The following is a 27,310-nucleotide window of genomic DNA, read 5'->3' on the forward strand; positions in this document are numbered from 1 at the left end:
GGAGTGTGCGGAGCACACGAGCAGCGGGGTGGCTGCAGAGAGAGTGAGCGGGAGCGGAGGACTCAGACGACGTGCGGAGGCACGAGGCGGAGAAGGTGCGGGTCGGAGCGGAGACATTGCGGGGTGCGAGCAAGAACCCAATAAAGGACCAACGGAGAGTGACATCGGCTGAGAGTCCTTTATTACATACTTATGAAATTTGTACTGATATACAGTATACTCTCTGGTTCTTCCTGTAAAGTCACGTAGATAGAAACAATAATAAAAGAACACGACGTTTCGGTCGCAACACAAGCGTCCGTCATCAGGTGAAAAAGAATGCCGATTGATTACACTATGTAACACAATTTTTGTTCCTGGGTAGTAAGTGTTTTTTCATAATTGCTTATGCCTCAAAAGTACAGAAAATGGATATTATTCCCCACAAACTTTGCTTTTGTGACCAGGACAGTGATATTTTGGAATTTACCTATTTTCAATGACAAAACAGGCGAATTTGTGTCTTTTCGTTCACATAAAGTGACAGATAAACAACACATGAATCAAAATGAACATGTATTTATACTAATGTAGTGACTGTACTTGTCACTGTATGGTGCCGGGACCCAGATTGTGGTCCGGACCGGGATAGTGAACCGTGTCTAGTTCTGCCGTAGCGCAGTGAGATGGGCATTCGAGACCCGAGCGTAGATTGTGTTATGTTACGTACTGTTATGTGAATAAATAGTGTTGCTCTGAAGATAACGTCTGCGACTCAGTTGGCTCACTACAATTGGTGTCGGAAGTGGTCAACTTGCTAAGCTGTAGCTAGCGGTAGACAAGTATGCCTACACGTCGCAGAGTTCATGTACGTGCATCGAACGACGAAGACGACGAGGAGCTGATTCCGCCCACGGCCGATGAGGATGGAGCGGAGATGCTGGCCGCGGAGCAGGGTGCAGCCGGGGCGCGGGGCGCCTCGCCTTCTGTTGAGGAACTCATCAGGGATGCGCATGGCCGTCTCGCGGCGTCCTCCATCCTCGTCGAGATGCAGTCCTTCCCCTCGACGGCGAAGGAAGGAGCGGCGGAGCTGTCTGAACGAGGCGACTTAGCCGCCATTTCGCGAAGGGTGGGAACGCCATCGCCGCTGTCCGCGCTCGCGGGCACCATTTTGCCCCCGACGGGGAGCGCGGAACCCGCCAAGCTTTAAGCGGGGACGTCCTCGTCATTTGATGTCCAGTCGCTTCGCCGTTGGCTGCCCTTCATTAAAGAATGTGTTGCCGCCAACGGAGATAGGGTGGTGTTTAAAGGAAGATTTCTTACGAATGCCAATGTGGCAGGGTGGTCGGAAGTGGACGCACTGAAGGCGCTTCCCGCCGCCCTTGTTGACGATGCTTTGGTGGCATTCCTCGCCATCCAGCCGTCCGAGAAGACCACCCTCACGCAGGTGTTTGACCAGAAGGCCGCCACTTTTCAACCTCCGCTGAACACCTGCCAGAAGTTCAAAGTGAGGCGGAGAGGTGACGCTGAATCGGTCCTCGTGTAAAGGAGTCCGCTCTTGGCGCTGGCCGCGTATCCGCGCATGGGTCACGATGGCCATGACGCGCTTGTCCTTGAGAAGATGTTGGAGCTCGCCAAGGATCTCCGCACTGTGCTTCCCGCCGATGGCGGGGAGGTTTATTCGCTCAAGATTGCCAGGTGTATCCAGGCGCAGCACACCCTGCAGCATGACAGGGTGTTGGTGGCATTCTCCGCGTCTTTTGTGGGGCCCGAGGGTCACACGGACGGAGCGGCTGTGTCCACGTGCTAGCTGCATCAGCGGGGCACCGATCGACAGGGTGACGGTGATCGGCGGCAGGACAACCGGCGGCAGGCGAGGTCTGCTTCATCCCGTTCCAGCGACGGACGGGTCACCTGCTACAACTGCGGCCTGCCGGGGGCATGTCCAGTCGAGCTGCCGGGTTCCTCAACGGCGGGCCTTGGGACGTCCGCCTTCCTACAACTCCATACCCCCTAAGGCGAGTCGCGGTGCACCTCACACTCGGCCCCGGGGTTCCCTTCATTCATCAGGGGGGTCCGGTGTGCGTCGGGGTCACGTGCGTGTTCGGGGGGAGTCGGGTCGTGTTCGCGACGCGCGGCCGCTCCGACCTGATCAGTGGTCGGAGCTGGCAGGTCGCGTGGTCGTGGCAACCGCGGCGTCGTCGGCCTTGCTCGGGTTTGTTGAGGGGGTTGAGGTGCGCATGCTTATGGATACTGGCGCGTCCTCGACCATTATATCCGAGTTGATTTATAAGATTTTGCCATGCCGGTGTCGCGTTTTGGAGTCGGTAGATGCTCCGCGTTTCGCCGCTAATGGCGGTTCGTTGGGGATAATAGGCCGGATGTCTGTTGCGTTGCGCATTACCGATGTCCAATTGTCGGGCCACGTGTTGGTTTCCACGGCCCTGGCTGTCCCATGCCTACTGGGGACTGATTTTCTCGGCATGATGCCCCTGAAAATTCGTATCGATCAGGGGTGTTTGGAGTTGCCGTCGGGACGGCGTATGGCTTTTCTTCTATCCCCGACTCGCATTAATGTTGCTAATGCTACGGTGCAGGCACTTGCATGCCGAACGGTGCGGATCCCCCCCGGCGCGCAAATGCTAGTGCCTCTTCGTTTGCGAAAACCGCTCGATGCGCGTGCCTTGAGTGACAGCATTGTGCTTGGTCCATCGAATAAAATAACTCAAGGGATGTCGCTGGTTGCGGCGCAGACGCTGGTCTCCCTGGACCAGTCACCGTTTATACAGGTCCTTAACACCGGGTCTGACACTACAATTATTCAAGAGGGTTCCGTGATCGCAAACGTGTCCCGGCGTGTCTGAAAGTGGATGTTGTGGGAAACGTCGGGGTCGGCATTCGCTCTCCGGTGGTCGATGAGGCATGGATCGACAAACTATGTTCGGAATGCGGCGATTTGTCTGCAGGCCAAACGCGGAAGCTAAGGGGCACTCCTGCGGGAATTTTCAGAATTTTTAGTAAGTCGAAATTTTATATCGGTCGGACATCTCTATTGAGCCACCATATTGACACGGGTAATGCTGCCCCTATTTGCCAAAATCCTTATCACCCGAGTCCGGCTGAGAAGGACCGTGTTCATGTGGCAGTGGATGAAATGTTGGCCGCGGATATCATTTCGCCGTCCACCAGTCCATGGGGGGCTCTGAGTGTCCTTGTTAAGAAACACGACGGCAGTCTGCGGTTTTGCGTCGATTTCAGGAAACTTAACAAAGTCTCAGTCGTGAATGCCTACCCCCTGCCTCACATGAACAATTCATTGGATGCTCTGGCAGGCGCGCGGTATTTTTCGACCCTCGACCTTTTGTTCGGGTTTTGGCAGTTGCCGCTTGACGAGGCCTCAAGGCCCCAGACGGCTTTTCGGACGCCCCAAGGGCTGTTCCGAGTTCAACTGACTTCCGATGGGGCTTCCATTCCGTGCCTGTCACTTTTCAGAGGCTAATGGAATTGGCGGGCCTCCAGTGGGATTCGTGCCTGATATATTTAGATGACGTCATCATGTTAACAGTGTCATTTTTCGGCTGCACGTTTGATGAGCATTTGAATCGCCTGCGGCCTGTAGGTTGTGTTATGTTACGTACTGTTATGTGAATAAATAGTGTTGCTCCCAAGATAACGTCTGCGACTCAGTTGGACTCACTACACTAAAGTAATACAAAAATGACTACAAAAGATTTATAATTGAGTAGTTTTTCGAAATTGTTCCTCCTCACAGAGAACTCGGTCCGCTGTGGCCAGTCCCGCCTGTGGTAGTGCGCCTTGGTGTCTAAATCTTTTGTAGTCATTTTTGTATTAATTTAGAATAAACACATGTTAATTTTGATTACTATGTTGGTTTTTTACTTTATGTGAACGTAAAGACACAAATTCACCCGTTTTCTCATTGAAAATAGGTACATTTCAAAATATCACTGTCCTGGTCACAAAAGCAAAGTTTGTGGGGAATAATAGCCATTTTCTGTACTCTTGAGGAATAAGCAATTAGGAAATAACACTTACTACTCAGGAATAAAAAAAAATTGTTACAGTGTTAACAGTGTCATTTTTCCAACAGACCAAGACGCGGGCACACGGCGGCCGCCTCTTTTCAAACGATGTCACGGGATCTTCAACTTCTGCTCTAACGGGAGACGGTGTATGGTATTTCATGATTAATACCACACCACCGCAGTGAGGCTTATGTAGTGAATGAAAAAAATAATTGTGATAACCAGGACGGCCTAATAGATTAGATCCACGAAGCTGTGCACGAAAAGGGGAGCGCGCCACTGAGAGGCAAGGTGACTCACCTGCCGAGAGGCTGCTCCCCACCGGCTCCGTCAAGCCACCTTCCTGTATGCAACACAGTAATGAAGAAATAGATTCAGAATACTCTTTGGTTCTTTCGGTAAAGTCACGTAGGTATAAAATAAGATAAATAAAATCACGACGTTTTGGCAACACAAGTGCCCGTCATCAGGTGGAAGCACCCACAGCAATAAACAATTGTTAAAGTGGGCAAAAGGAGGCTGCTTGTGACACGAGGCTATATATACGTAAGAGGGGGGGAGGAGCCAGGGAGGAGACCATTGTTATAACGCTGTGGGCTCTTATGATATTGTTTTTTTCGAGACAAAGATGTTCTGCAAACCTTCGGGCTACTATCAAAGGTTTGTTCATGAAGCCATCCAGATATATAAACATAGACATAACTTCAACCGAGAAGATGGATACAAATTGAGCAATCATTGGAAGGATATTATTAACCAGGTAAAACCTTAACTGCTTTATAGTTTGCCTTCGTATCCACATCTCCAGTTTCTTCAGCCTCCTACCCTCCAGCCCCGCTCACTTCCCAGACCCAACATTTTGTCGTACTCGGGCTCGGGTTGGAGCTTGCACTTCAAAGCCCCGGCATTGTGTTGTACTCGGGCTCGGGTGCAACTTGAACTTCGCCACTCTCCCTACCCCACACCCCCACCCCCACCCTCTTTTTCTCTCCTCCCTGGCTCCTCCCCCCCCTCTTAAGTATATATAGCCTCGTGTCACAAGCAGCCTCCTTTTGCCCACTTTAGCAATTGTTTATTGCTGTGGGTGCTTCCACCTGATGACGGTCACTTGTGTTGCGCCCGAAATATCGTGATTTATTTTATTTTATACCTACGTGACTTTACCGAAAGAACCAAAGAGTATGGATTCCTGCAGTCACGAAAACTTCAAATCTAGATTAGATTCAAAATCTTCATTTATACGGGAGGAATCCAATGACCTATTAAGCTCTTTTTCACAGATGTCCAATAGGGATGGGTAAGAACGTGACAACAACAAACAATACAAAAATATGATAGTAGTGTGAGAAAGGTAAAAAAAAATAACCCAAACAGATACAAATAAAACTAAACCATCCCAATCCGATGAGGCAAAGCCCACTGAGGTATTAACTTATTTTTCAGAAGTGACCTGGCCACAAATGATCGCTCAACAAAGTGGCTTTTCACTTGAATATTTAAGCAAGCAAAATAATATACATAATCTCAATTATGTTTTTACATATGGAGGGGAAAACCTGAGGACCCGGAGAAAAAAATCCACCGAGAGAAAATGCTAACTCCAAATATGTTTACCCAGGAAAGCTTCAGTGTATTTCTAACTTCAAAATAAAATATGTCCAAGTGCCCGGGTTCACTAGACTCCATACAACAGATAGGCGTAGAGCGTTAGAATTGAGACACTAATGAGGTAGCCCCCGCCATGTCTGGATGTGAGCCTCTTGTCAGGAGGGTCATGCCAGGTGTTCGCAATACTGTAACGGGCGATGTTGCTGATGCTGTGTGCCTGATCACAATTCAGTAATTTGCGGTGTAATTTGTCAAACTCCGTGAACTTGGACCATGCCGCCAGCACACTGCAGCCTTCTCTTATCAAACGACGTCACAGGATCGTTCACGTCCACTGTTGAAGAAGATAACGCGTGGTATTTGGCGGATATGCACCGCAGCGTTCACCAGGGTGGTTTGCCGGATTCCAATGATGAACATCCCCGCAACAAGCCGTCTCACCGCATGCGCCGAAAGCGCGCGCTCGCCGAAAGCGCGCGCTCGCCAAAAGCGCGTGCTCACTGACCCTCCTACCGAAATATTCACAGCACACTGCATTCTTGTTTTTCATTGATGCTTATGAAAATTGTAAACTTAGCGGGACCAGGACTCCCCCAATTAGTCTGGTGAGCCGGGGTTTTAGGACCGTATCTTCAGTGCGGATTTGGCTCTGGCTTGGCTCGGGCTTGAGCCGCTCGTGCGAGTAAGCGGCTCAGCCATGGCCTGGTTCAGGCTCAGCCTCATGGCACCCACACTGATAGCTGGCTCAAGTTAAACACGGTGGCTTTGAGCCGGCTCACTGGAGCCAGAGCAAAGCCTGAGCCGAGCCTTGACTAAGAATACGGGAGCCTTAATCAGGGCCGGACAATAACATTGCTGGGGCTGTAAGCTACATCAATGTCTGTATATTTTTGTCATATTGGAATGAAAATAACCGTATAAGAGAGAATTTTAGTTTTTCAAAAGTGTTAGACCAGAGACTAGGTTTTACCCTATTCTTATACTCTTAGGGTAAAACCTATTCTTATCCCTTGATACTGGCAAGTAAGGTTCCATGTTGTAGCTGCTCACCGAGCTATAAATGCCCTGATAGTGCATTGTCTTTGTGCTGTTTGCCTTTTGGGTTCTCTGGTCTAACACTGTTTGAAACTAATCCCTAAAGAAGGCTGTCTCTGGTGTAGACCAATCGGTTCAAAGACAATGCATATATTACGAGAGCATGTTTTTGTTTGCATGTTCACCTTAAGTATGTGTGGTTAATGCAACCATTATTCCTTGCAAACGGTTTTTGTTTGGTGTTTGTACATCTTAACACCTGTTTTATTGGCAGAAAGGGTAAAACCTATTCTTATAATGATAGTTGTCTTAGTTTGTTTTCGGATTTAGAGGCCCTTCATAATGTGGGGCAATAAGCTGTAGCTTACTTTGCATGTGCCCAAGTCCAGCACGGGCTTTAATGTACGTGCGCTTAGACAGGGAGCTGTTACCGGCTGTGGGTGGACTGTGTCCGTCGCTGTTCCTAGCCGAGGGCCACCCGGCCAGCCTGGCAGACCTTCCGTCGAGTTGCCCAGTGAGCCTCGTGTTTGCTTCGGGATTTTGCCGCTCCGTGCATCGCTCTCCACTCGGCCTGTCGCACCATGAAGCTCAAGTGTCACATAGGGTTTGGTGTAACCAGGCAGAGTGTAACTCAAGAGACCAGGATAGAGTATAATTTGCAAGAGTGACCCAGGTCACCAAAATGAAACAAGCAATGGGGTAAAAATAAAGTGCAGCAAGCGAGAAAATAGAAATCAGAACAAAAACAACCGAATATCAACCAGAGCAGAGATAACCCTGTTACATACAATATCGACATCGGTACAAGAAAAATAATCTATCTTCAATCAAATTAATTAGCAATATCATAAGTTGGCTCAGTCAAATTACAGTCATTGTTTAACACATTCGTAGTAGATGCAGTTCGTGAATAGTTCCACATGATTAGAAATAAATTTCTCCATAAATAATGTAGAAATAAAGTTTGGCGAGATACGGTGTACTATGCATACGCAGTGAGATAACAAAGAGCTGAAGGTACACTACCGCATTACCGTATCAATCCGCGTACTGTATCACTATATCGCTCAGCCATGCAGCTCAAGAAAGTCGACCGCTCAAAAACTGCGTTATAACAGTGCTGGTTGTGTTATAATGGTGAGCGTTCCAAATTTTGCTAAAAGTGTTCCCTCATGGAAGAACTGCATGGTCGCGAAAACACGTGGCGTGAACACCAACGCGTTAAGCGAGGACTTGCCGTACATTTGAAAATCGTTTCAGATGGCTTAGGTCAATTGCTCTGTCACACCTAAATTAAATATTCAAGGACGATAAGTCAATTCACCAGATGGCTTAGGTCAATTACTCTGTCACACCTAAATTAAATATTCAAGGACGATAAGTCATTGCTTAACGTGCTACATTCACACAAAGTATTTTCTTCCATTAGGGAACTTTTCGCACAACGCGGAACATGCACCGTTATAAGTAATACGGTTTCTGAGCAGTCAACGATGAATTACTTTTTTGAGTTGTGCGCTAAGCGGTACAGTGATACAGTACGCAGACTGATACAGGAACGCGGTGGCGTGCCCTCAGTGATTTGTGCCATCTCACTGCATGCACGTAGTACATCGTATCTCGCCAAACTTTATCATTACATTATTTATGAGGAATTATTTTTGCTTCATACGTGCAACACGTTAAACGAGGACTTGCTGTCCAATAGTAGCATTTAGAGTAATTGAAATTGCCGCACGGTAGCGCAGTGGTTACATTTGTGCCTCACAGTACAAAGCTCCTGGGTTATATTGCTGGCTTAAGAAGCTTTCTGCGTGGCGTTTGTGTGTTCTCCACCTAACTCTGCATGGGCTTCCTCCGGGTTCTTCGATTTCCTCTTATAGATCAAAAGTGAATGTACTTGGTATTGGCAAAAACATTGTAATGCTGAAAAGTTATCTTCCAATTTACCAATTGAGTATGGGACTCTACTTTAACATGACCACACTCATCTTAACATTTGTGGTCCTGTGCGACTTGTTTATCAAGAAAAAAATAAAAAATAATAACTGTTGATGTGACAGTACAGGTGGTAATGCCCATGTGGGGTCATGTGATGTGACGGGGGGGGAGGCAGAGGTATAAGGTGGGATTGGTGGCGCCGATGGACTGAGGTGGAGCGAGTTGGAGCTAGGCATCTCAGGGCATAGGTGTGAATGGGTGAGAAAAAGGCTGGAGTGGTGCCCCAGGAAAGGATTAAAAAGGGACTGCCCACCAAAGGTGTGGTCGAAGGACGGTGGTTGCTGGAGACCGCAGAGGCAGGAGAGCTAGAAAGATCGGCAGATCATTTTTGTTTTATTTTAATGCACCCTGCCTGAGCAGGTGGCTGGTCGGAAGCATTATTTTATTTTCTGGACAGTACTCCGTGGTGGGACCGTGCAGTTGTTCCACCAACCAGCACAGCTAGATGAAGAGCAACCAATGCCACGTGCACGAGGCAGCATTAGCCAGCATGGTGGAACCGTAAGTTATGACGGCCGGCTGGACCTGGGTGTAGCCGCTAAGGTGGTTTTACCCAGGCTGCGGAGAATTGTCAGAGTGGTGGGCCACTGAGTCCCACCAAGCAGGCTGAATTTCAGGCATGCACAACCTACAAGGAGGGCCACTGTGCGGCTGAACACCTGACAACTCGAGAGCTGGGCAGCAAAGCAGGGAGCGCTGGTCAAGGGTGACCAGCATCGTAAGGAGGGCTACCCTGGTGTCAGTTCCTTGGTGGCCTGGGCACTGGTGGGCATCCTAGACAGCAGTTGGAGGTTGTGAGCAACCGTAAAGATTTGCAAGGGCTGTGAGCTACTCCCTTGCACCTACCTCAACACTCTCGTCTTCACACTAACACTTTCTCACTCCCATACACACATTCGGACTATTGATCAATGCACCCACTTCAAGACATTATCTCGGCAAGAAGATCTTTATTTGATGACTGCGTGTGAACTGGCATGGACATTCATCGAAACACATTGTTATTTGCGCACGTCTCTTCCTGTTCTGTTATGTCAAGGTTCGTGAAGTTTAAGTGAATCAAATATGTGCTTTGTGATTACTGTTATGAAACTGAGTTATGCTTGAGGCATTTAGTGTTCACCTGGTAAGGTGAAGTTTTGCTGTAGTTGACATCCGGTCTGAGGTCGTGTTGGTACTGTTAAACCTGGGGTTGCTTTGCCTGGTTTTGCCACCGGGGGTTGTAAACGTATACTTCTATGGTTATAAGCCTTCCTTTGTAGTCATTAAAGACTTAAACTCGTAACTGTTTTAAATCAGTTATGGTGGTCCCTTTTTTACCTGGTGCATTTGGTCTTCTACTCCAACCCAGAGTCTGCAAACCTTAAACAAACCCCTGGGTTGCGTCTATAAGAGTGAGCGTGGCGTCCGAACCAGCACCCCCACCACTCATCCCAGGCAAAACCTCACAGCTATGTAGTACAACTTTTGATAGTGTTGTTTGTTGCTGGTGGCTTCACGTTTTGGGCCTGTGCTCAGCAGTAGCGAAGAGGAGTGGTAGTGCAGCCATTAGCACGCTGCGCTACGATCCCACGGTTAACAGCAGTGACGATTATCTGAACCGGTCCTGGGCCTCTCCTAGGTTGAATCAGCTTCAAATAAGTACCTGGTGCATTGTGTAAACATCGACAAAGGTGGCCAGGCATGGTGCTGGCCAGCCATCCCCTCGTGTGCCGGTTCCGGCCTTCAGGAGGTGCCCGCCAACAGCAGTTGTTCCTACAGTCTGTTAAGCCTATACGGGGCATCTTTGTTTTTGTATAGGTATGTTTCAGTGTGTGGGATCAGTGTGTGGGGTCAGTGTGTGTTAGTGTAGATGTGTCAGTGTACTATCAATGTGCGTGTCTCAGTGCGTGGGGAGCGGTGGCACAGCGATTAGCGCCCTACCCTACAAACCTGGCAACCCGAGTTCAATTCCTACTCACTGCCCAATACCAGTGATGATTATCTGAACTTGTCCTGGGCCTCCCCTAGGTTGGCTCGGTCTCAAATGAGGACCTGGTGGAGTGTGTAAAACATGTCTACGAGCGAGACAAAGGCAGCCAGGCATGGGGCTGGCCACCCAGCCCCTCGTGTACCATTCCTCGCTTCGTAGGTGCTATTCGCTAACAGCACTTGCCCAAGCAGTCTGCAAAGGCTACGGGGGGGGGGGATCTTTATGCTCAGCAGCTGCGTTGAGGCAGCGGTGGTGGCGTGGACTCACTCGTGATCTCGCGAGCCACCCTGGCACCCGTCCTCGTGGTGTCCTGTATGAGCCTGGTCTCCACCTCGTATGCCTGTTCACTCTGCGCGTGCACAGCACACACAACCCCCACCAAACGACAGAATTGGCCAAACATCCCAATATAGGACAAAAGAGCTTGGGCAAGTTGTTAGTAGTGCCAGTTCTGGCTGCCTTTCTAGCACCTCTAATCAAATAGATACACAACCACACAAACCATTGCCGGTAGTGAACATTCTACATTCCTATGGTCACGGCACATTTATACACAAGACAACCAATGATGACTTCCCCACAAAGTGGTAAATATTTTATCAACCCTAGAGAGATGATAGGCTGAGTCGATCACCAACCAGGGATGTGAAATCGCAACCTTCCGATTGGGAACCGCCCACTCTAGTGCCCTGCCAACTGGCCGGCTACATAATTTTCCGAAATATAAAAATGTGCTGCTTACATCAGCATTGTCAACGTGCTGTGTATTCATTCTAACCACTCCGAACAGCCAACATCCTCAGGTTGAGTGGCATTTCTTGAGTCACTGCTGCGGTGATTATTATTGTTATCGTTGTTATCCATCCAGTGAGGTGGCTCAGCAATAGCAAAGGCAGCTCACAATCAAAATCTTTATTTATCGTGGATGAACCCGTTGAGCTATGAAGCTCTTTTTCACAGATGCCCAGTATGGGCAGGTCAGCAAGTTGTAACAACAAACAATGCAAAAAAATGATCGGAGTGCAAAATAGAAAAAAGGTAAGCAAAGTCAATATAAAATAAATATAAATCAAGTGTATAACTACAAGTACACTAATTCCTGCCGATCTTTTCAAAACTAAATGCAAGCTTGGGATAAGGCAGCAAAACAACAATAGTACCAGACTACACCAAGACAACACGCAGTACCTGAAATAAATTGCACATTAAAATGTATCTATCGATGGTACACGGTTAAAGATCAAACTTACAAATCAAATTTGCAAATGTGCCTGCTGTATCTAGCACCTTACTTCTGCATCAGGATATGTTTTGAAGGAAGATTCACGATGTTAACGGGAGAAAACAAGGTTCTTCCAAAAGATTGGTGCTGCAACAATAAAGGCTTTGTCACCAATTCTTGTTGCCTGTTTTGCACACCGCCCAGATACTCATTTCAGGCTGAGTCGACCTAGGGGTGGCCCAGGACCAGTTCAGATAATCATCACTGGTGTTGGCAGGAATCGAACGCGCGTCACAATGAGACGCACTGCATGGCACGCCCGGGCACTGCTTGCGGGGGGGGGGGGCGACGATGATGACGCCGACAACAGCATGGTTACCCGGTATGGTGGTGTAGGCAGCGCGATCTCGGTGGCGATGCGTGCCCCGCTCGCATCGTCCGCCTCATCGTGGTAGCGGAAGATCCGCGTGCGCACGCTGATGTGGCCCTCGGCGCCAGGCGGTGCGACCACACCAGGCGGCAGCGGCACGGTGGTGAGCACCTCGCACATGCCCAGCTCGGCGCCTGCCGCCCACACCGAACCCTCGGGGGCCGGCTCCATGGAGGTCGGCGAAGCCCCATTGGGGCCCAGCGGAAGGGGCCGTGGTGGCGGTGGCACGTCGGACGCAATGCGAGCGGCCCGCGCCTTCTTGTCCCGGAGCGCCTTCTTGAGTTTCTCTTTCTTCCTCGGCTTCTCTGGGTTCGCCACGTCAGGGGTGGCTTCCTCGGGCTCCTCCGAGATGGTGAAGAGTTGGACTGTGGCTCCCTGAAAACAATAAGAACCACGTGCAACGCTTTCTTGCTCCCGGCACTGAAATCTTAAAATGCTGCTTAACTACATTCCCAACAATATTATTACGCATGTCTTAAGACTTTTGCTCATAGTAGCGGGCGATGTTGCTAATGCTGTGTGTAATCCCAATTTAGTAATTTTTAGGAAATTTCCAGAATTAGGTTTTTAACTAAGTGAGGAGACCGGGTAACTTAAGAGGGAATGGGAAACCCATGCAGAACACAGAACAGCGACCAGGAATCGAGCCAAGACCCTTCTTGCTGTGTTACCACCACTGCACCACTATTGTTCCAACATGTCCTCGTTTAATGCATTTTCAGACAACGCATTTTCGCTAGAACATGGAACGCACTATTATAATGCAGAATGCACACGGTTATGAAGCGGTTTCTGAGCGGTTGACTACTTTCTTGAGCTGCACCGCTGAGCGGTAGAGTGATACAGTCACGCAGTGATGTACCCTCAGTTATTAGTCCTGCCATCTCACTACGTGTGCGTTCATCGTAGCTTGCCAAACTTTATTGTTACATCATCATTTATGGGGGAAATTGGTTTCACTGAACGCCTTTATCGCTTCATGCGACACTTTTCAGGAATGCATCTACTCCCGTGTAAAACGAGCCCGACCTGTACTTGGAATTTGAAACTATCTTTTCTTTGTAAAAATTTACGTAGAAATACATTGATTCATGATATAATTTTTGGATAGTATGGCCAAATCCTAAGACCCTCCACCCCCCCAAAAATATATTTCGCCACTACAGCTATGCACCTTTAAATCTAGATTGAAAATTAATTTATTTAGAACTGCTTTTTGTTGTTAGTTTGTTGTCCTTCCCCATACCTCCAATTAGCATGATTGGCTATGTACTGTGCGAAAAGTCCAACATACATAAGTTGGATTCTAACTTCCTGTACCTCGTCGTAATGATGATGCTTGATGTAATTTCAAGTGAAACATCACGAATCTAAATCTCTCAATCTAGCCGTGAGAATCGGCCTTCACTTCACCGGTGTGAGCGAGAAAGGTATGAAGCGGCGTTCAACTACTGGACATGCTGATGATGAAGTCGTTTGGCGCCATCAAATGGTGGAGCATCTTCAGAACAAGTTCCAGGAGGAAGTCAGAGTAATTGTTGCTGACTGCTGAAATTTGTATTTTATTTTACTCTTACTGCCTGTCTTGTCCGAATGATGCTTGTACACCTGACTATTTAAGTTGTTTATCAGTGGCCGGATTGTTACATAGTGGCCTAAGCCAAATCTCCATGACGATTGATAATACCAACTGCAAAAACCTACGTGTTACGATCAAATTTCCGATAACAGGAAACAAAACACATGCACAGTAAGTCCTCGTTTAAAGTGATAGATGCGTTTCTGAAAAGTAACACGTTCAGAAAAAATATATTTCCTCAATGTAATAACTATAACGTTTGGCAGGATATGATGTACTACACACATGCAGTGAGATGGTGGTACAAATGAGGGTATGCCGCCTTACTGTATCATTCCACGTACTGTATCACTGTACCGCTCAGCAGCACAGCTCAAGAAAGTAGTTCATCATCGACCACTCAAAAACTGCATTGTAACAGTGCGCATTCTGCGTTACAACGGTGCGAGTTCTGCACTATAACAAGCACGTCCCACGCTATAACTGCGCGTGTCTCGCGTTATAACGTCCCCCGTTATAATGGTGCGCGGTCCGCGCTATAACGGGGATGTTTCACGTTATAACAGGCGCGTTCTGCGTTTTAACCGTGCATGTTCCGCGTTATAACGGACACATTCCACGCTATAAAACGGTGCGTGTACCACGTTATAGCTGTGCGCGTTCCGAATTATAACAGTCCAAGTCTGTGCTATAACAGTCCGCATTCCACGGTATAACGGACATGTTCCACGTTATAACGGTGCAGGTTCCATGTTATAACAATGCAGGTTCCGCATTATAACAGTGCATGACCTGCATTATAATGGTGCGCGTTCCGCTTTGTGTGACAAGTGTTCACTAATGGCAGACCCGCATTGGACAAAACGAGTTGTGTGAACATCTCGCGTTAAGCGAGGACTTACCGTAATTACATTTATAAAATCAATTGGAAGCTGTGGTGCAGTGGTTAGCGCACCGTGTCGTCAACCCCGGAAAACTCCGTTTGATCCGCGACCATGGCTAACGTCATTGGCACCCGACAAGCAGCGTCTAAACCGATCCTCGGCCATCTCTTTGCCAAACCGGCACCAACCAGTGTGGTGAAGTATGGTCAAACGATCCCCGACTGATAAGGCCCATTGTTCGATGTCACGTGACACGCTGAATTATTAATGACCACCCGAGCCCCATCCCGAGCTGGGTTTCCGAGCGCGCGGCTGGTAAGCCACACGGCACTCGGTGAAAACAAGCTTAGCAGAATGTTTGCAAACATTCATATAGACACAACCGGTTTAGTTTTACAATGGGTAGTGCTGTAGTGTGGTTATATTTTATAATAATGCCAGTACCAAATATATATTTTCTACGCTGATGAGTGGGTTGCTGAGTGGGTTGGTGAGCTGTATTGTGAATTGTCTGGTGTCTTAGTATGTTGGTGAATTGTCTGGTGTCTTAATGAGTAGGTTTGTGAGTGAGATTGCGAATTGTCTGGTGGTCATCATAGTGAGTGGGTTGGTGCATTTTCTGGTGTCTTAGCGAGTGGGTTGGTGAGTGGGATTGTGAATTGTCTGGTGAGTGTCTTAGTGAGTGGGCTCATGAATGGTTTGGTGTCTTGGTGAGTGGGTTGGTGAAATGTCTGGTGTCTTAGTGAGTGGGTTTCTGAGTGGGTTGGTGAATTGTATGGTGAGTGTCTTGGTGAGTGTCTTGGTGGGTGGGCAGGTGAATGGGTTAGCGAGTGGGACGGTGCGTGGCATGGTATGTGGCAGTGACAGTGGGTTAGAAAGATGGTGATGGTGAGTGACATTACACGTAGCACCATTGCCACCTCATGCGATAACTTGACAGGACCCTCCTAAAAAAATATTCTTGACACTTGGCGAGGCTTCGCCGAGTAAATGAGCAGGAATACACATTTTACAATGCCGACCTTCCCTCGCGAGAAACGAACAAACCTAGGGGCAGTAGGCGTTTGCAAACCCTGGCCAGATTCCATACAGTGATAAGCGCAGCCTCAACCGTGCCTGCAATCGACACCCCCCCCCTTACCTGTCCAGGCTCTGTGGCTTCACCGTCCATGGCCAGGAGAAGTCACGCCCCTCACCTCCCCCGCGATCCACAGTGGGTCCAAACAGCGCGAGGCGCGTGACCGCACACAGCCACCTGCCGCAGCTATCGGCTGCGGTTCGAACACCGGTGGCTCGTGAGCGTGCACCGCCACCGCCGTCGATCGGCGCATTCAATCGGCGTCTCTCCCTGCGCCCAGGTGTTTGGACGGGGGGAGGAACCGCGCACTGTACATGCACGGCCTGCCGAGGTCGTCACACGATCGGTGCGGGACCGGCACGCGATCGGTATGCGCCCCGGAGCAAAGGGGGCAAGGAGCGCCGCTACGTTGAGCCGCGCCACACCCAGCTGTAACCCGAGAAACTTTGACTTTGTCCGCCCTCTCCCCACTCACTCTCTCGGTCTCTTATCGGCGGCACCTTCGCGAGGCGATGACGCAGCTCAGGGGTAGGCGCGTCGCCCGCTCAATGCAGAGGGTCAGAATATCTTGTCATTTAGACTGCAAGTGGAGGAATCCGATGAGCTGTGGAGCTCTTTTTCACAGATGTCCAGTAGGGGCACGGGGGGCAGCAAGTTACAATAACAATACAAAAAACCGATAGTGCAAAATAGAAAAAAGGTAAGCAACGCACAAAAATAACATTTAAAAAATATATAAATACAGATTACATACATTTCTGCCAAATTTTCAACACTAAATGCAAGCTTGGGCAAGGCAGCAAACAGCAACAATAGTCTCAGACCACATCAAGACAACAATAACAGTGCCAGACCACACCAAGACAACACAGAGATTCGCAGTATGATTCTGGCGAGCAGCGCTGGTTAACACTGCGGGATTGCATAACCCTAGTAGTAACAATAACAACACTGCACTGTCTGCTGCATGGTGGACGTTAAATATTACGTGGCGTCTTTCAACACGGTCCCAATTTGAGAAGTGCACTGGCAATGACTAAGTTGGGATATCACACAGCTGCAACATCGCCTCCTGTTGCGAGACTGCAGGCTGTCTGTGAAACACAGAAGCGCCTGTAGCTTCGTGATGACTGCCCCTGTGCAATAAGAACAACGCGAATACCAGACCATAAAGAAAAAAATACTGATCCGGAACTATGCAGCCTTTTAACCTTTAAGATACGTGCCAGAAATTCTACCGTGATTTCTGCCATTTTTAAAACACCGTGAAAGATTGACATCGCCGAAAAATCCAGGCACTTGGTAACCAGTAAATATTGACCCAACTATGTGAACCAAAGCAATACGACAACACTTTGCTAATCGCGCGGTGTTCACACATTGCGTTTTCGCTATAACGCGGCTCTTCCATTTTTTTTTGCACAATGCGAAAAGTATAACGCAGAACCACACCCATTACAATGCAACACGCACACCGTTATAACGCGGAACACACCCGTTATAATGCGCCCATTACAACGCAGAACGTTATAATGTGGAACGTATCCGTTATAACGCCGTTTCTGAGTGGTCGACGACGAACTACTTTCTTGAGCTGTGCAGCCGAGCGGTACAGTGATACAGTAAGCAAAGTGATACAATAAGCAGAATGATACAGTAATGCGGCCATGTACCCTCAGTTATTTGTCCCGCCATCTCACTGTTGTACAGTTACATCGTATCTCGCCAAACTTTATTGTGACTAGTTGATTTATGGGAAAATTGTTTTCGCTTAACGCGGAATTTTTAGGAACGCATCTACCGCGTGAAACAAGGACTGACTGTGAAATCGGTAATCAAATCTAAAAACGGTCACCAGTTCACCTGTTGACGATTACAGGTAAACCTCGCTTAGTGCGACCCCGTAGAACGCTGATTCGTTTGAGTGTTCTGTCTTGGTGAACATTTTTACTGAAAATTGAAATAAAAACACACCGTATATAAAGCGCTACGAGTCAGACCGAGGAAAAGTACCCGCCCCCATGATTCGCTCAGCCAATGAGAGCAACGAATGCTCTCAGCCAACCACGATTCGATTATCACGATTCATGGTGACAATCACATTTTTAAAAGAAAATCAATGTTAATAGCCAGGTGAGATTTCATGAGACCAGGATAGTCTCAGGCTCCACCTAAACGAAACCTCACCACAGACAACCTCGTCTCCCACCGCTGTCTTGTACGAGCACATTAGATTGCACTCTTGAGTACCGTACATACAACTTACTCATGTTATAATAAATTACTATTTTTATTTACAAAATGTTTACCATCTGTATTATTAAAAACGGTATGATCGGCATCCCAATTAAGTCCTTATATACTGCCCATAGTAAAAAAAATAACGCTGTCGGGAACGCATCCCTATGTAGTATACCAATAGTATAACGTCCCCTTTTAGTGCCGATTCGATGAACGCATCTTGAGCGCTAAGCAAGGTCTGCCTGTATTGTATTCAGCAATGGGATCGTTTTGGCCAATACCAGATACATTGTGTGCTTTTTTCAGAATGTTACAATGAAATTCGAAACCGGCTTATCGAGGCCGATATTGTTCACCGAAGCAGATGAGGTGTGCAAACAGAGATCATGGCAAAAGCCCCTCCTACTGTACGTATTATCCACAACTACGAGGAGAGATGCTACCGAGTATCAGAATATTTATTTCGAGTTTCTCTGAACGACAGCCGGTAAACTGGTACCAAATGTCACAATCGATTGAACGTGAGGAAAGGACGCGTCCATTGGCACGAGGCGCGAACGTACAAACCGCACGGCATTCTAAGTTATCACGTGGTTACAAACGCCCAGAGATGAGTACACCGCCACGTTCCTTACCAATCCTCATACTGTATTACTCTGCTCAGCCTGTGCAGCTCAAGAAAGTAGTTCATCGTTGATCGCTCAGAAACCGCGTTATAGCGGTGCACGTTCCACATTATAACAGTGCTTGATACACGTTTTAACTGTGTACGTTCCATGTGTAAATGAGGACTTGCTGTACTCAAGATTCCTCCTTTCATAAAAAAACAACCACTCCTGAGAAACGGAATGGAACCAAATGGACAGACATCTCAACGCGAGATTCTTCTGTGTACCGTGACTGTGTCTGTGACACACAGAAGCACCTTCCTTCCTGACGATAGCCTTGCGTTATAAGAATAACGCCAATACAAAATGTACATTATATACGATTACTAGCTTTACTACCCGGCTTCGCCCGGGACTTGGATTCATGACACCCGGCCGCCTTTGTCTCCCCAGTGGCGATGTTCTCACCAGTTACTCGTTTGAGGCTGAGTCGATCTAGGAGAGGCCCAGGACCGGTTAAAATAATCTTCACCGGTGGTGGCCGTGAGTGTGATGCCGCCGCCACGAAGCCGTTCGGCAGACGCCCAAATCCCCGACCTCGTCACCACCAAACAACGGAGCCAACCCCGCGTCCCCCTCACCTCACCTCACATGAACACACCCGCACGCATTTTCCCCCACCCATAGAGCTGGAAGGGGAGATCACCTGATCGGCCGGTTTTTATCCGAGAAACCCTTATCGGGATTAACTCTCACGGTTTCCGGCGATCAGGGAATTGGACGACCTCCCCCGTGCTACGTTGCGCCGCGGCGCTGCGACCAGCCTTAATATGGTATGGTTGCGGCGTGGGGCATTCGGCCACCGCGGTTGAGGCGCATCCCCCACACACACCCCCCCCCCCCACGCGTCGACGAGGCAAGCAGGGGAAGGACGGGACAGCATGAGTAGCAGGACCGCAGGGGCTCTTGCGCATAGTCACGGAAGGTTGGGATGGTTGCGCTTGAGCGCGCAGGCCCCATTGTTAGGGAGGGTAAGGGATTAATTAGGATTTACGCCGCGCATGCCGCACACTGATTAGCATATCAAAAGCGCCCGGATCCGCCGTGCGCGTGCCAGAGGATCGCGAGCCCATTGTTCAGAGCCGCATCCCTTTGAGGTAGGGAGGATAAATAGGGGGCGCAAAGGGGAAATCGCCCTCTTCTCTCCAGCGCCAGGCGACAGGACGCTCTCCAGTCCAGCGACCCGAACGTCCGTGAGACGCATCGAGGCACGCTGCGAGTAAGAGAGCAGCGAACCACCGTGGGGACCAAACAGTGAGTGGGGAGGTGAAGTAGGATAATAGCCGATAGATAGGGAATAGGTACAGGTTTAGTGGAACAGGCCAGCCTCGTCGACTCACTGATTTAACATTAATTACCAGGTAGCAGATAATAAATCATTAATAGCGAAGCGTGGCCTCGCGTGATCTTGTCGAGCAGTGTGAGCGTGTGGGTGCGCGTGTGTGCACAGTGGTTCGCCACGTGAGTGAGCGCTGCGCGGAGCTGAGCGCGCGGGTGAGCGTGTGTACATAGTGATTCTGTAGTGCTGCGGCTCGCCTAGGGGGAGCGCTGTGCAGAGCGGTGCGAGAGTGGGTGTCGCGTGTGTTCACCCCGTGTGTGATACAGGTGCGCGATCATAACGCGAGTATTCAGTGGTGAGTGAGTGCCGCGGGGAGCTGTGTGCGTGAGTGCGCATACGTTCGTTACGTGTCGGATACGGATGCGCATTGGTAACGTGGTTATTCGACGTGGAGGCGAGTGCCGCACAGGGCTATAGACGGGCACACGCTCGCAGTGTGCGAGAGCTGCACGTAGCGGTGTAAAGAGGGGGAGTGTGGCGTTTGATTGATGATGCTGTGCGCACGTATGCTCGCAGCGTGGGAGCGCAGCGCGAGGCTGTAACAGTACGGGCGTCGCGTTCGAATGCCGGCGAAACCGTAGCGGGTAATAGGGAGGTGGGGTAACGTAAACGGAATAGGGGATGCAGGCGGGAGGGACCCCGGGGGCCAACGGCCCCCACATGAGCGGGAATCAAACTCGGGTCGCCGGGTTCATAGCGCAGCGCGCTAACCACTACACACATAAGTGCGCGTCCATAGGTACACATACACGCGCTTGCTGCAGACACACATAACTTTTAGGGTGCATACGGCAGTAAACGACTCAAATAATAAACCAATTCTGCGCGAAGAACGCATTAGACCTGCAACACACTTCTATTTCACTTTACCCGCGGAGGGTGGGGGGTGTGACGTCAGCAGGCACACTCCGTTACGCTTCCGCATACGGGTCACATGACAGAAATGTGACGTTGCAAAATATATGCATTATTGCGCCCCCTCCCCAAAAAAAGTCTATTTTTATAATTTTTGCATGGTGTACAGTCTGGAAAGTACCCACATGGCAAATTTCAAGTTTGTTGTATGTCGGGAAGTACGCTAAACATTTTGAACAGACACACATAATCACAAATTTCGCTTTTATATATATAGAAGATTATTGCAGTGGCAGGGTGGAGGGCATCCAGCTAGAAGGGTAGCAGAGCTGGTGGTGGCGCAGTGGCGACACCCGCGCCTCAGCAAACAGGTCATGGGTTCGATTCCAGACTATACACCCGCAATAGCTAAATTGGCATACAGAGAGGTTGCCCACGATATGTCGAAACCGCAAACGAATAAAACAGTGATAATTGAAGGGGCTCCCGTACTACATGAGAGATGATTATTATTATTATTTGGTTCTTTCGGTAAAGTCACGTAGATCGAAAAATAAAGTGAATAAAAATTATTATTATTAAATGTATTCACTTTATTATTATTATTTATATCTACGTGACTTTACCGAAAGAACCAAAGAATATGAATTCCTGCAGTCACGAAAATTCTACGCCAAAATTATTATATATTATATTGCAGTGGCAGGGGGGTGGTATCATGGTAACACTTGTGCTGCAGCAAGAAGGGCCCTGGGTTCGATTCCAAACTTGGGCGCTTCTCTGTATGGAGTTTGTAAGTTCTCCCTTTGTTCTGCGTAGGTTTCCTCTGGATTCTCTCATTTCTTCCCATAGCTAATACAAAAGAAAACGCCTATACAATTGAACTGCATTGGCCAAACATCTCAATGCTGAGCAAAAATCTTCAAATCACTCAATTGGAATCACACGAAGCAGTAGTAGCAGTGAAATTGGCTCTTACTGAGAAAACCTGGCATGAACCTTCCGAAAAAAAAAGTATTGATAGTCGGCGAGACTTTGCAGTGTGTACAACCCGCGTCATAAGTTGTTATTATTAAAACCGTACTCACTCTCGCCACGGGATGGCGCCGTCTACTGGAGTGCAGACGCAACGACCGCAACGCGTCTGCGACTTTTAAAAGTTGTTTGATTTGTTACGCGCGTGATCCCGTTTTGCCAGTTTCTCGGATGTTTCACAGGGGGAGATCCGTGGTGGTGCGTGGGTTTGTGATGCTCCATATTCAAATCTTGTGCTCCACAAAAAAACACGCATCCAATGCAATGTGGTAGAAGATGTGTGTTATGGTAATTTTGCGAAATGAAATGTAAAGTATATGCTAATTTTACACTGACGCTCAAGGGGCGATTAAAACCACAAAGGGGAACAGAGAGATGATACCAAGGATATGGGCAAAAACGAGTCAACCGATTCTCAAGTAACTCCATAGCTCAACTCAGATGTTAACTATGTCACCTGGTTTGCAGTTTGTGGGTTTGATCCTGACGCCTGCTGTATATTTGGAGTTTGCATGTGTTCTCTCTTTCTCTACCCGTGGTCGTATGTATTTTTCTCTGGTTCCTCCGGGTTTTCCCTCCACATTTATAATCAACGTTGCGTTAAGAGTATTTCGCTGCAGCTATAAATGTCCACGTGATAAGTCACTTCGTTGAGCTATCATTTTTAGTAAAGTCCCTTCTTAAAAGAGCTACATAGCTCATTGGGCCTTGCCTGGTAAACTAAAAATAGTAGAAAATAGTTCAACAAAATCTCATAGATTTGCTGAGAGAAGTGGAGAGATGCATTCCTTGCCATGCGGGGCGTTGTCAGCCAATAATATCCTGATTTATGATTGATCTTTGGGTTAGGCTATGTAATGCTCTGACCAAATTTGTGTCGTCACACCACCATTACAGACAAACAAATATAATTGTTGCGAGTGCAAGTACAATCAGGATCTCATTCTTAAGATGCTCGACGCAGTCTTAAATGAAACGCTCCGTAATCTAATCACTAAATGCAGTTGTGAGAATCTCTCATCGCCTCACCGGCAAACGAGCTAAAAACGATTCCAATTGGTGCTTTAATAACGCTTCTAAATCTGGCAATGAATTTGTTTGGCTGTGTTTAGGGTGGCAGAAGACAGCACGATACAGGCAACATCGTAGTGCCTGCCTCCCCTCTGCACCCATCCACCCTGCAGGGCAGCTTAACTAAATCTCAAGACTCACTTTCAGGAGGGTCCTGCCAATGTTTTCACAGTAGGGGGCTCGATGTTGCTGCTGCTATTTGCGATCAGAGCAGAGCAATTTGCAGGCCGTCATTCAGCACAAGAATGCCTGACCAGTATCGCTGACATTCAGAGTGTGGGGGGTTTTAGCTATAGGAGAAAAGAAAACTCGGAGGAATCCCACACAGAACACAGCAGGGAGAAAATTACACACATACTCCACACAGAATGGTGCCCGAGTAGGAAGTTGAACCCAGGTCCTTTTAGCTGTGATCTGTGATTCGCTACCACCTCTTGCCACCCTCTGTAATTTGCTGTGTGGTGTGGTATGCGTGGTGGTGTGGTGATGTGTGGTAGTGTGTGGTGGCGTCTCGTGTATTTGATGTGCGTGGTGGTGTGTGGTGGTGGTGTGGTGATGTGTGGTGGTGGTGTGTGGTGGTGGTGTGTGGTGGTGGTTTGTGATGGTGTGGTGGTGTGTGATGGTGTGTTGATGTAAAACGTGTGTGGTTGTCTGGTGGTGTAGTGGTGGTGTGGTGATGGTGTGTTGGTGGCGTGGTGATGTGTGGTAGTGTGTGGTGGTATGTGGTGGCGTATCGTGTTTGTGGTGTGACGGTGGTGTGGTGGGGTGTGTGGCTGTGGTGTGTGGTGGTGTGAGATGGTGTGATGGTGTATCATGTATGTGACGTGTGTAGGGGTGTCTAGGTAGGTAGCATAGTGGTTAGCGCACTGTGCTATGAACCCGGCCACCAACACCAGTGATGATTATCTGAACCGGTCCTGAATCTCCCCAAGGCCAACTCAACCTCAAATGAGTACCTGGTGCGATGTATAAACACCGCCACTGGGGAGACAAAAGCAGCCTGGCGTGGTCCTGGCTACCCACCCCCCCTGTGCCGTTCAGACTTTCATAGTTGTTCGCTCACAGCACTTGCCCCAAGAGTCGGTAAAGGCTATACGGGGGTGTTTGTGTAGGTGTGTCCATGTTCTCTGATGCACCGAACTTGTCTGGCCAGCCCTGCTTGTTGCACAGCACGGAGCCCACGTCAGATGTAATTACTCTGCACCTGTCACCACTGTAGCTTCTTATCATCCCTGTCTCTCCCGCACAACTCAACCCTTTCTGGCAAGAATACAGGAGGTGTTAAGAGTGTCTATGCATGTCGATGCTACTCCCATAGAGACAATTCAACTCAACGTAGACATGTTAACTATGCCTGGGACACACCAGTGTGACCAATGCCACCATTGTTAACGAATTCGACACACGCGGTGTTCCTTTCTTTGTAACAGCCTTTCAAATAAAACTCAAAGTGTTTCAATCTATTTCGCCTGGGAAATTATTAAACAGCAAAGGCATAGATCCCACGTATAGCCTTAATAGACTTTTGGACAAGTGCTGTTAGTGGGCGGCACCTATGAAGGCCGGCAATGGCACACAAGGCGGTGAGTGTCAAGCACCACGCCCAGTCACCTTTGTCTCCCCAGTGGTGATGTTTACACACCATACCAGGTACTCCTTTGAGGTTGAGTTGACCTAGAGGAGGCCCGGGACCAGTTCAGATAATCGTCACTGGTGTTGGTGGTGGCCAGGAGCGGGAAACGAACGCTGTTCGCCAGGTTCGTAGTGCAGCGCGCCACCGCTCCCCAGATGAGAAACAAACATTAAACCGCACACACAACGCACAGCAGCAGCAGAGCCCCGGGGTGTGGGTGCCTGGTATGCACCGAGAGGTGTGTTGGCGGTCGGGGAGTGGCCCTGGTTTCTGCCCACAGAGTGTGTGTAAATTTAACCAAGTAATCGTTTCTCTAGCTGTCAATGGCCTCAGTTTACGCCATCGCAAAAATAGCCATCGTTAACGCCTTACCTCAAGACATAATTAAGTTTACACACGTTTCCGGATAGATTTTATTACATTGCAATTATTTAATTATTCTGCTTGTTTAACCAGGAAAGCCTCAATGAGTCTCAAGACTCATTTTTTTCAGGAGGGTCTTGCTATATTTGGGATGTTTGGCCAAAACCAATTATTGTGTATGTGTTTTTTTCTTCACATTATATTAAGCGCATTTTACAACTATGAATTTTAAGATTATTCTTGGTTCTTTTGGTAAAGTCACATAGAAGGGAAATAATAAAATAATAATCATCATACCTGATGATGATTTCTTGTGTTGCAATCGAAACGTCATGAGCATTTTATAGTTTTTATTATTTTATTATTTCCCTTCTACGTGACTTTACCGAATTAACCAAGAATATGAATCCCTGCAGTCACAAAAGCTTTCAATCGAAATTTTAAGCTTGTTTACCAAGTAAAGCCTCAGGTGAACTTCATCAAGACCCTTTGCCGGTGTCTCTGAATTCCAATGCCAAAGAGATTTTCTTTGAAATTGTGATTTAAAAAATAGATATATATTTGAAGGGTGTACTGGAGATAATTTACATGTGCTCCTCCTTAGCAAGATATCCTGGAGACATACGATCTTGATTTAGGGGGAGCCCCCCCACCCCCTCCCCCCCCCCCCGACAGAGGTTATGGGCAGGGCGAGTTCCCACGACACACCGCGGGAGCGTTCACGACGCCAACGCCAGCCACGACATTCGCAACGTTCACTCGACTTTCCTCCTGCATTGCGCAGAGCGTCTGCAGCGTATGCAGGGCCAACGTCCCACTTTTCAACATCATGATAATAATAATAAAAATAACTGATTTAACCTGGGAAAGCCTCATCGAGTCTCAAGACTCTTTGTCAGGTGGGTCCTGCTACATTGGGATGTTTGGCGAACACCAATTACAGTGAGGGGAAAAAGTATTTGATCCCCTGCTGATTTTGTACGTTTGCCCACTGACAAAGAAATGATCAGTCTATCATTTTAATGGTAGGTTTATTTGAACAGTGAGAGACAGAATAACAACAATATCCAGAAAAACGCATGTCAAAAATGTTATAAATTGATTTGCATATTTATACTTTTTACGTGGTTGTTTAGTTACTGCAGCTACATACTATTAACATTCCTTCCCTTTATTAATACTACCCCTATCCCCTACCTTTGATGCTGCTAATCCTGCATAATGCACGGGCATAATATGACTTTGAAACCCCTCGCCCATCTCCTACGCATTTCACAAGTAGTACTAATCACATACCTGCATTTCCCATAAATATGCTAAATTCCTTTTGATATGCAAATTCTTTTGTCAAGGTGCCCTTCCCCCCTTCAAACCCAACTTAAATAGACGCTCCAAGCGTGGTGGTGTTTCATTCAGACGCTGTCTCCCCGACAAACCTGGTTTTCCCCTGAGGACGGCTGCTTGCGTTGTGGCCGAAACGTCATGAGAATAATTTTATTATGTTTTATTTTTATTATTTTATTATTTCCCTTCTACGTGACTTTACCAAAAGAACCAAGAAAATATTGGTTATATTCTGCATGTGCATTTAGCTATCGGAGGAAACTGAAGAACTTGGAGGAAACAAGGGGAAAGAATACAAACTCCAGGCAGAAAGGCACTCCGAGTCAGGAATCGAATCCAGGTCCTTTTGGCTGAGGCACAAGCGGCAACACTGTGCCACCACAAAACCCAACGTGAGTCTGTTACGGACCTTATACCATTTGGTGAAAGAACGCAAAGTTTATCCATTGCCATCTTCACTGGTGGATAAAAAAAACAGCCAGAGAAACTACACATTTATATGGCAGGGACCAATCAACCCGCAGGACCCCAACGGGTGACTCATGTAACCCACAGTACCTGTAGCGACGTGGCGTCTGCAGAGACTTGGGTCCTCAGCCGAGTCTCCAGCTCCTCCAGCAGGGCCCACAGACTCAGAGGCTCTGCTCGCACCAGGGTTGGCCAGGAGGATTTGTAAGGGAGGGAGGAGAGAGGCGAGGGAGGGAGATTACATGGATTGAAACTTGTATAAATGTACACACACATACATATATATTTCTAGAATATAAAAAATGTAAAGTGTGTAAAATATATGTCTTGATGCATAAGGTTGCTGAGCGCAGTAGGCCCAAAACTTCAAGGGGCCAGCAACAAACAGCACCAATAAAGTTGTAATGGATGAGGTGACACGTTTCTTAAAATGAGCAGGGCTATTGTGAGAGCTTGGAG

The 27,310-nt window shown here is 48.1% G+C and overlaps 1 protein-coding gene across 5 annotated transcripts in view; it reads right to left on the reverse strand.

Moving 5' to 3' along the window:
* Positions 1–27,310, reverse strand: part of LOC133345798 (uncharacterized) — an 87,836-nt gene that overhangs the window by 31,475 nt on the left and 29,051 nt on the right. For all 5 annotated transcript variants that reach the window (XM_061556780.1, XM_061556781.1, XM_061556779.1 and 2 more), the window contains exons 6-10: positions 26,942–27,024; positions 12,243–12,668; positions 10,909–10,990; positions 7,100–7,239; positions 4,326–4,368 (exon numbers count right to left, since the gene is read on the reverse strand). In XM_061556780.1, coding sequence (XP_061412764.1) covers positions 4,326–4,368; positions 7,100–7,239; positions 10,909–10,990; positions 12,243–12,668; positions 26,942–27,024 — 774 coding nt within the window. The remainder of the gene's footprint in view (positions 1–4,325; positions 4,369–7,099; positions 7,240–10,908; positions 10,991–12,242; positions 12,669–26,941; positions 27,025–27,310) is intronic.

Source organism: Lethenteron reissneri, chromosome 23 (genome assembly GCF_015708825.2).
Source record: "Lethenteron reissneri isolate LAM-NWPU_2019-01 chromosome 23, ASM1570882v1, whole genome shotgun sequence".
NCBI lineage: Eukaryota > Metazoa > Chordata > Hyperoartia > Petromyzontiformes > Petromyzontidae > Lethenteron > Lethenteron reissneri.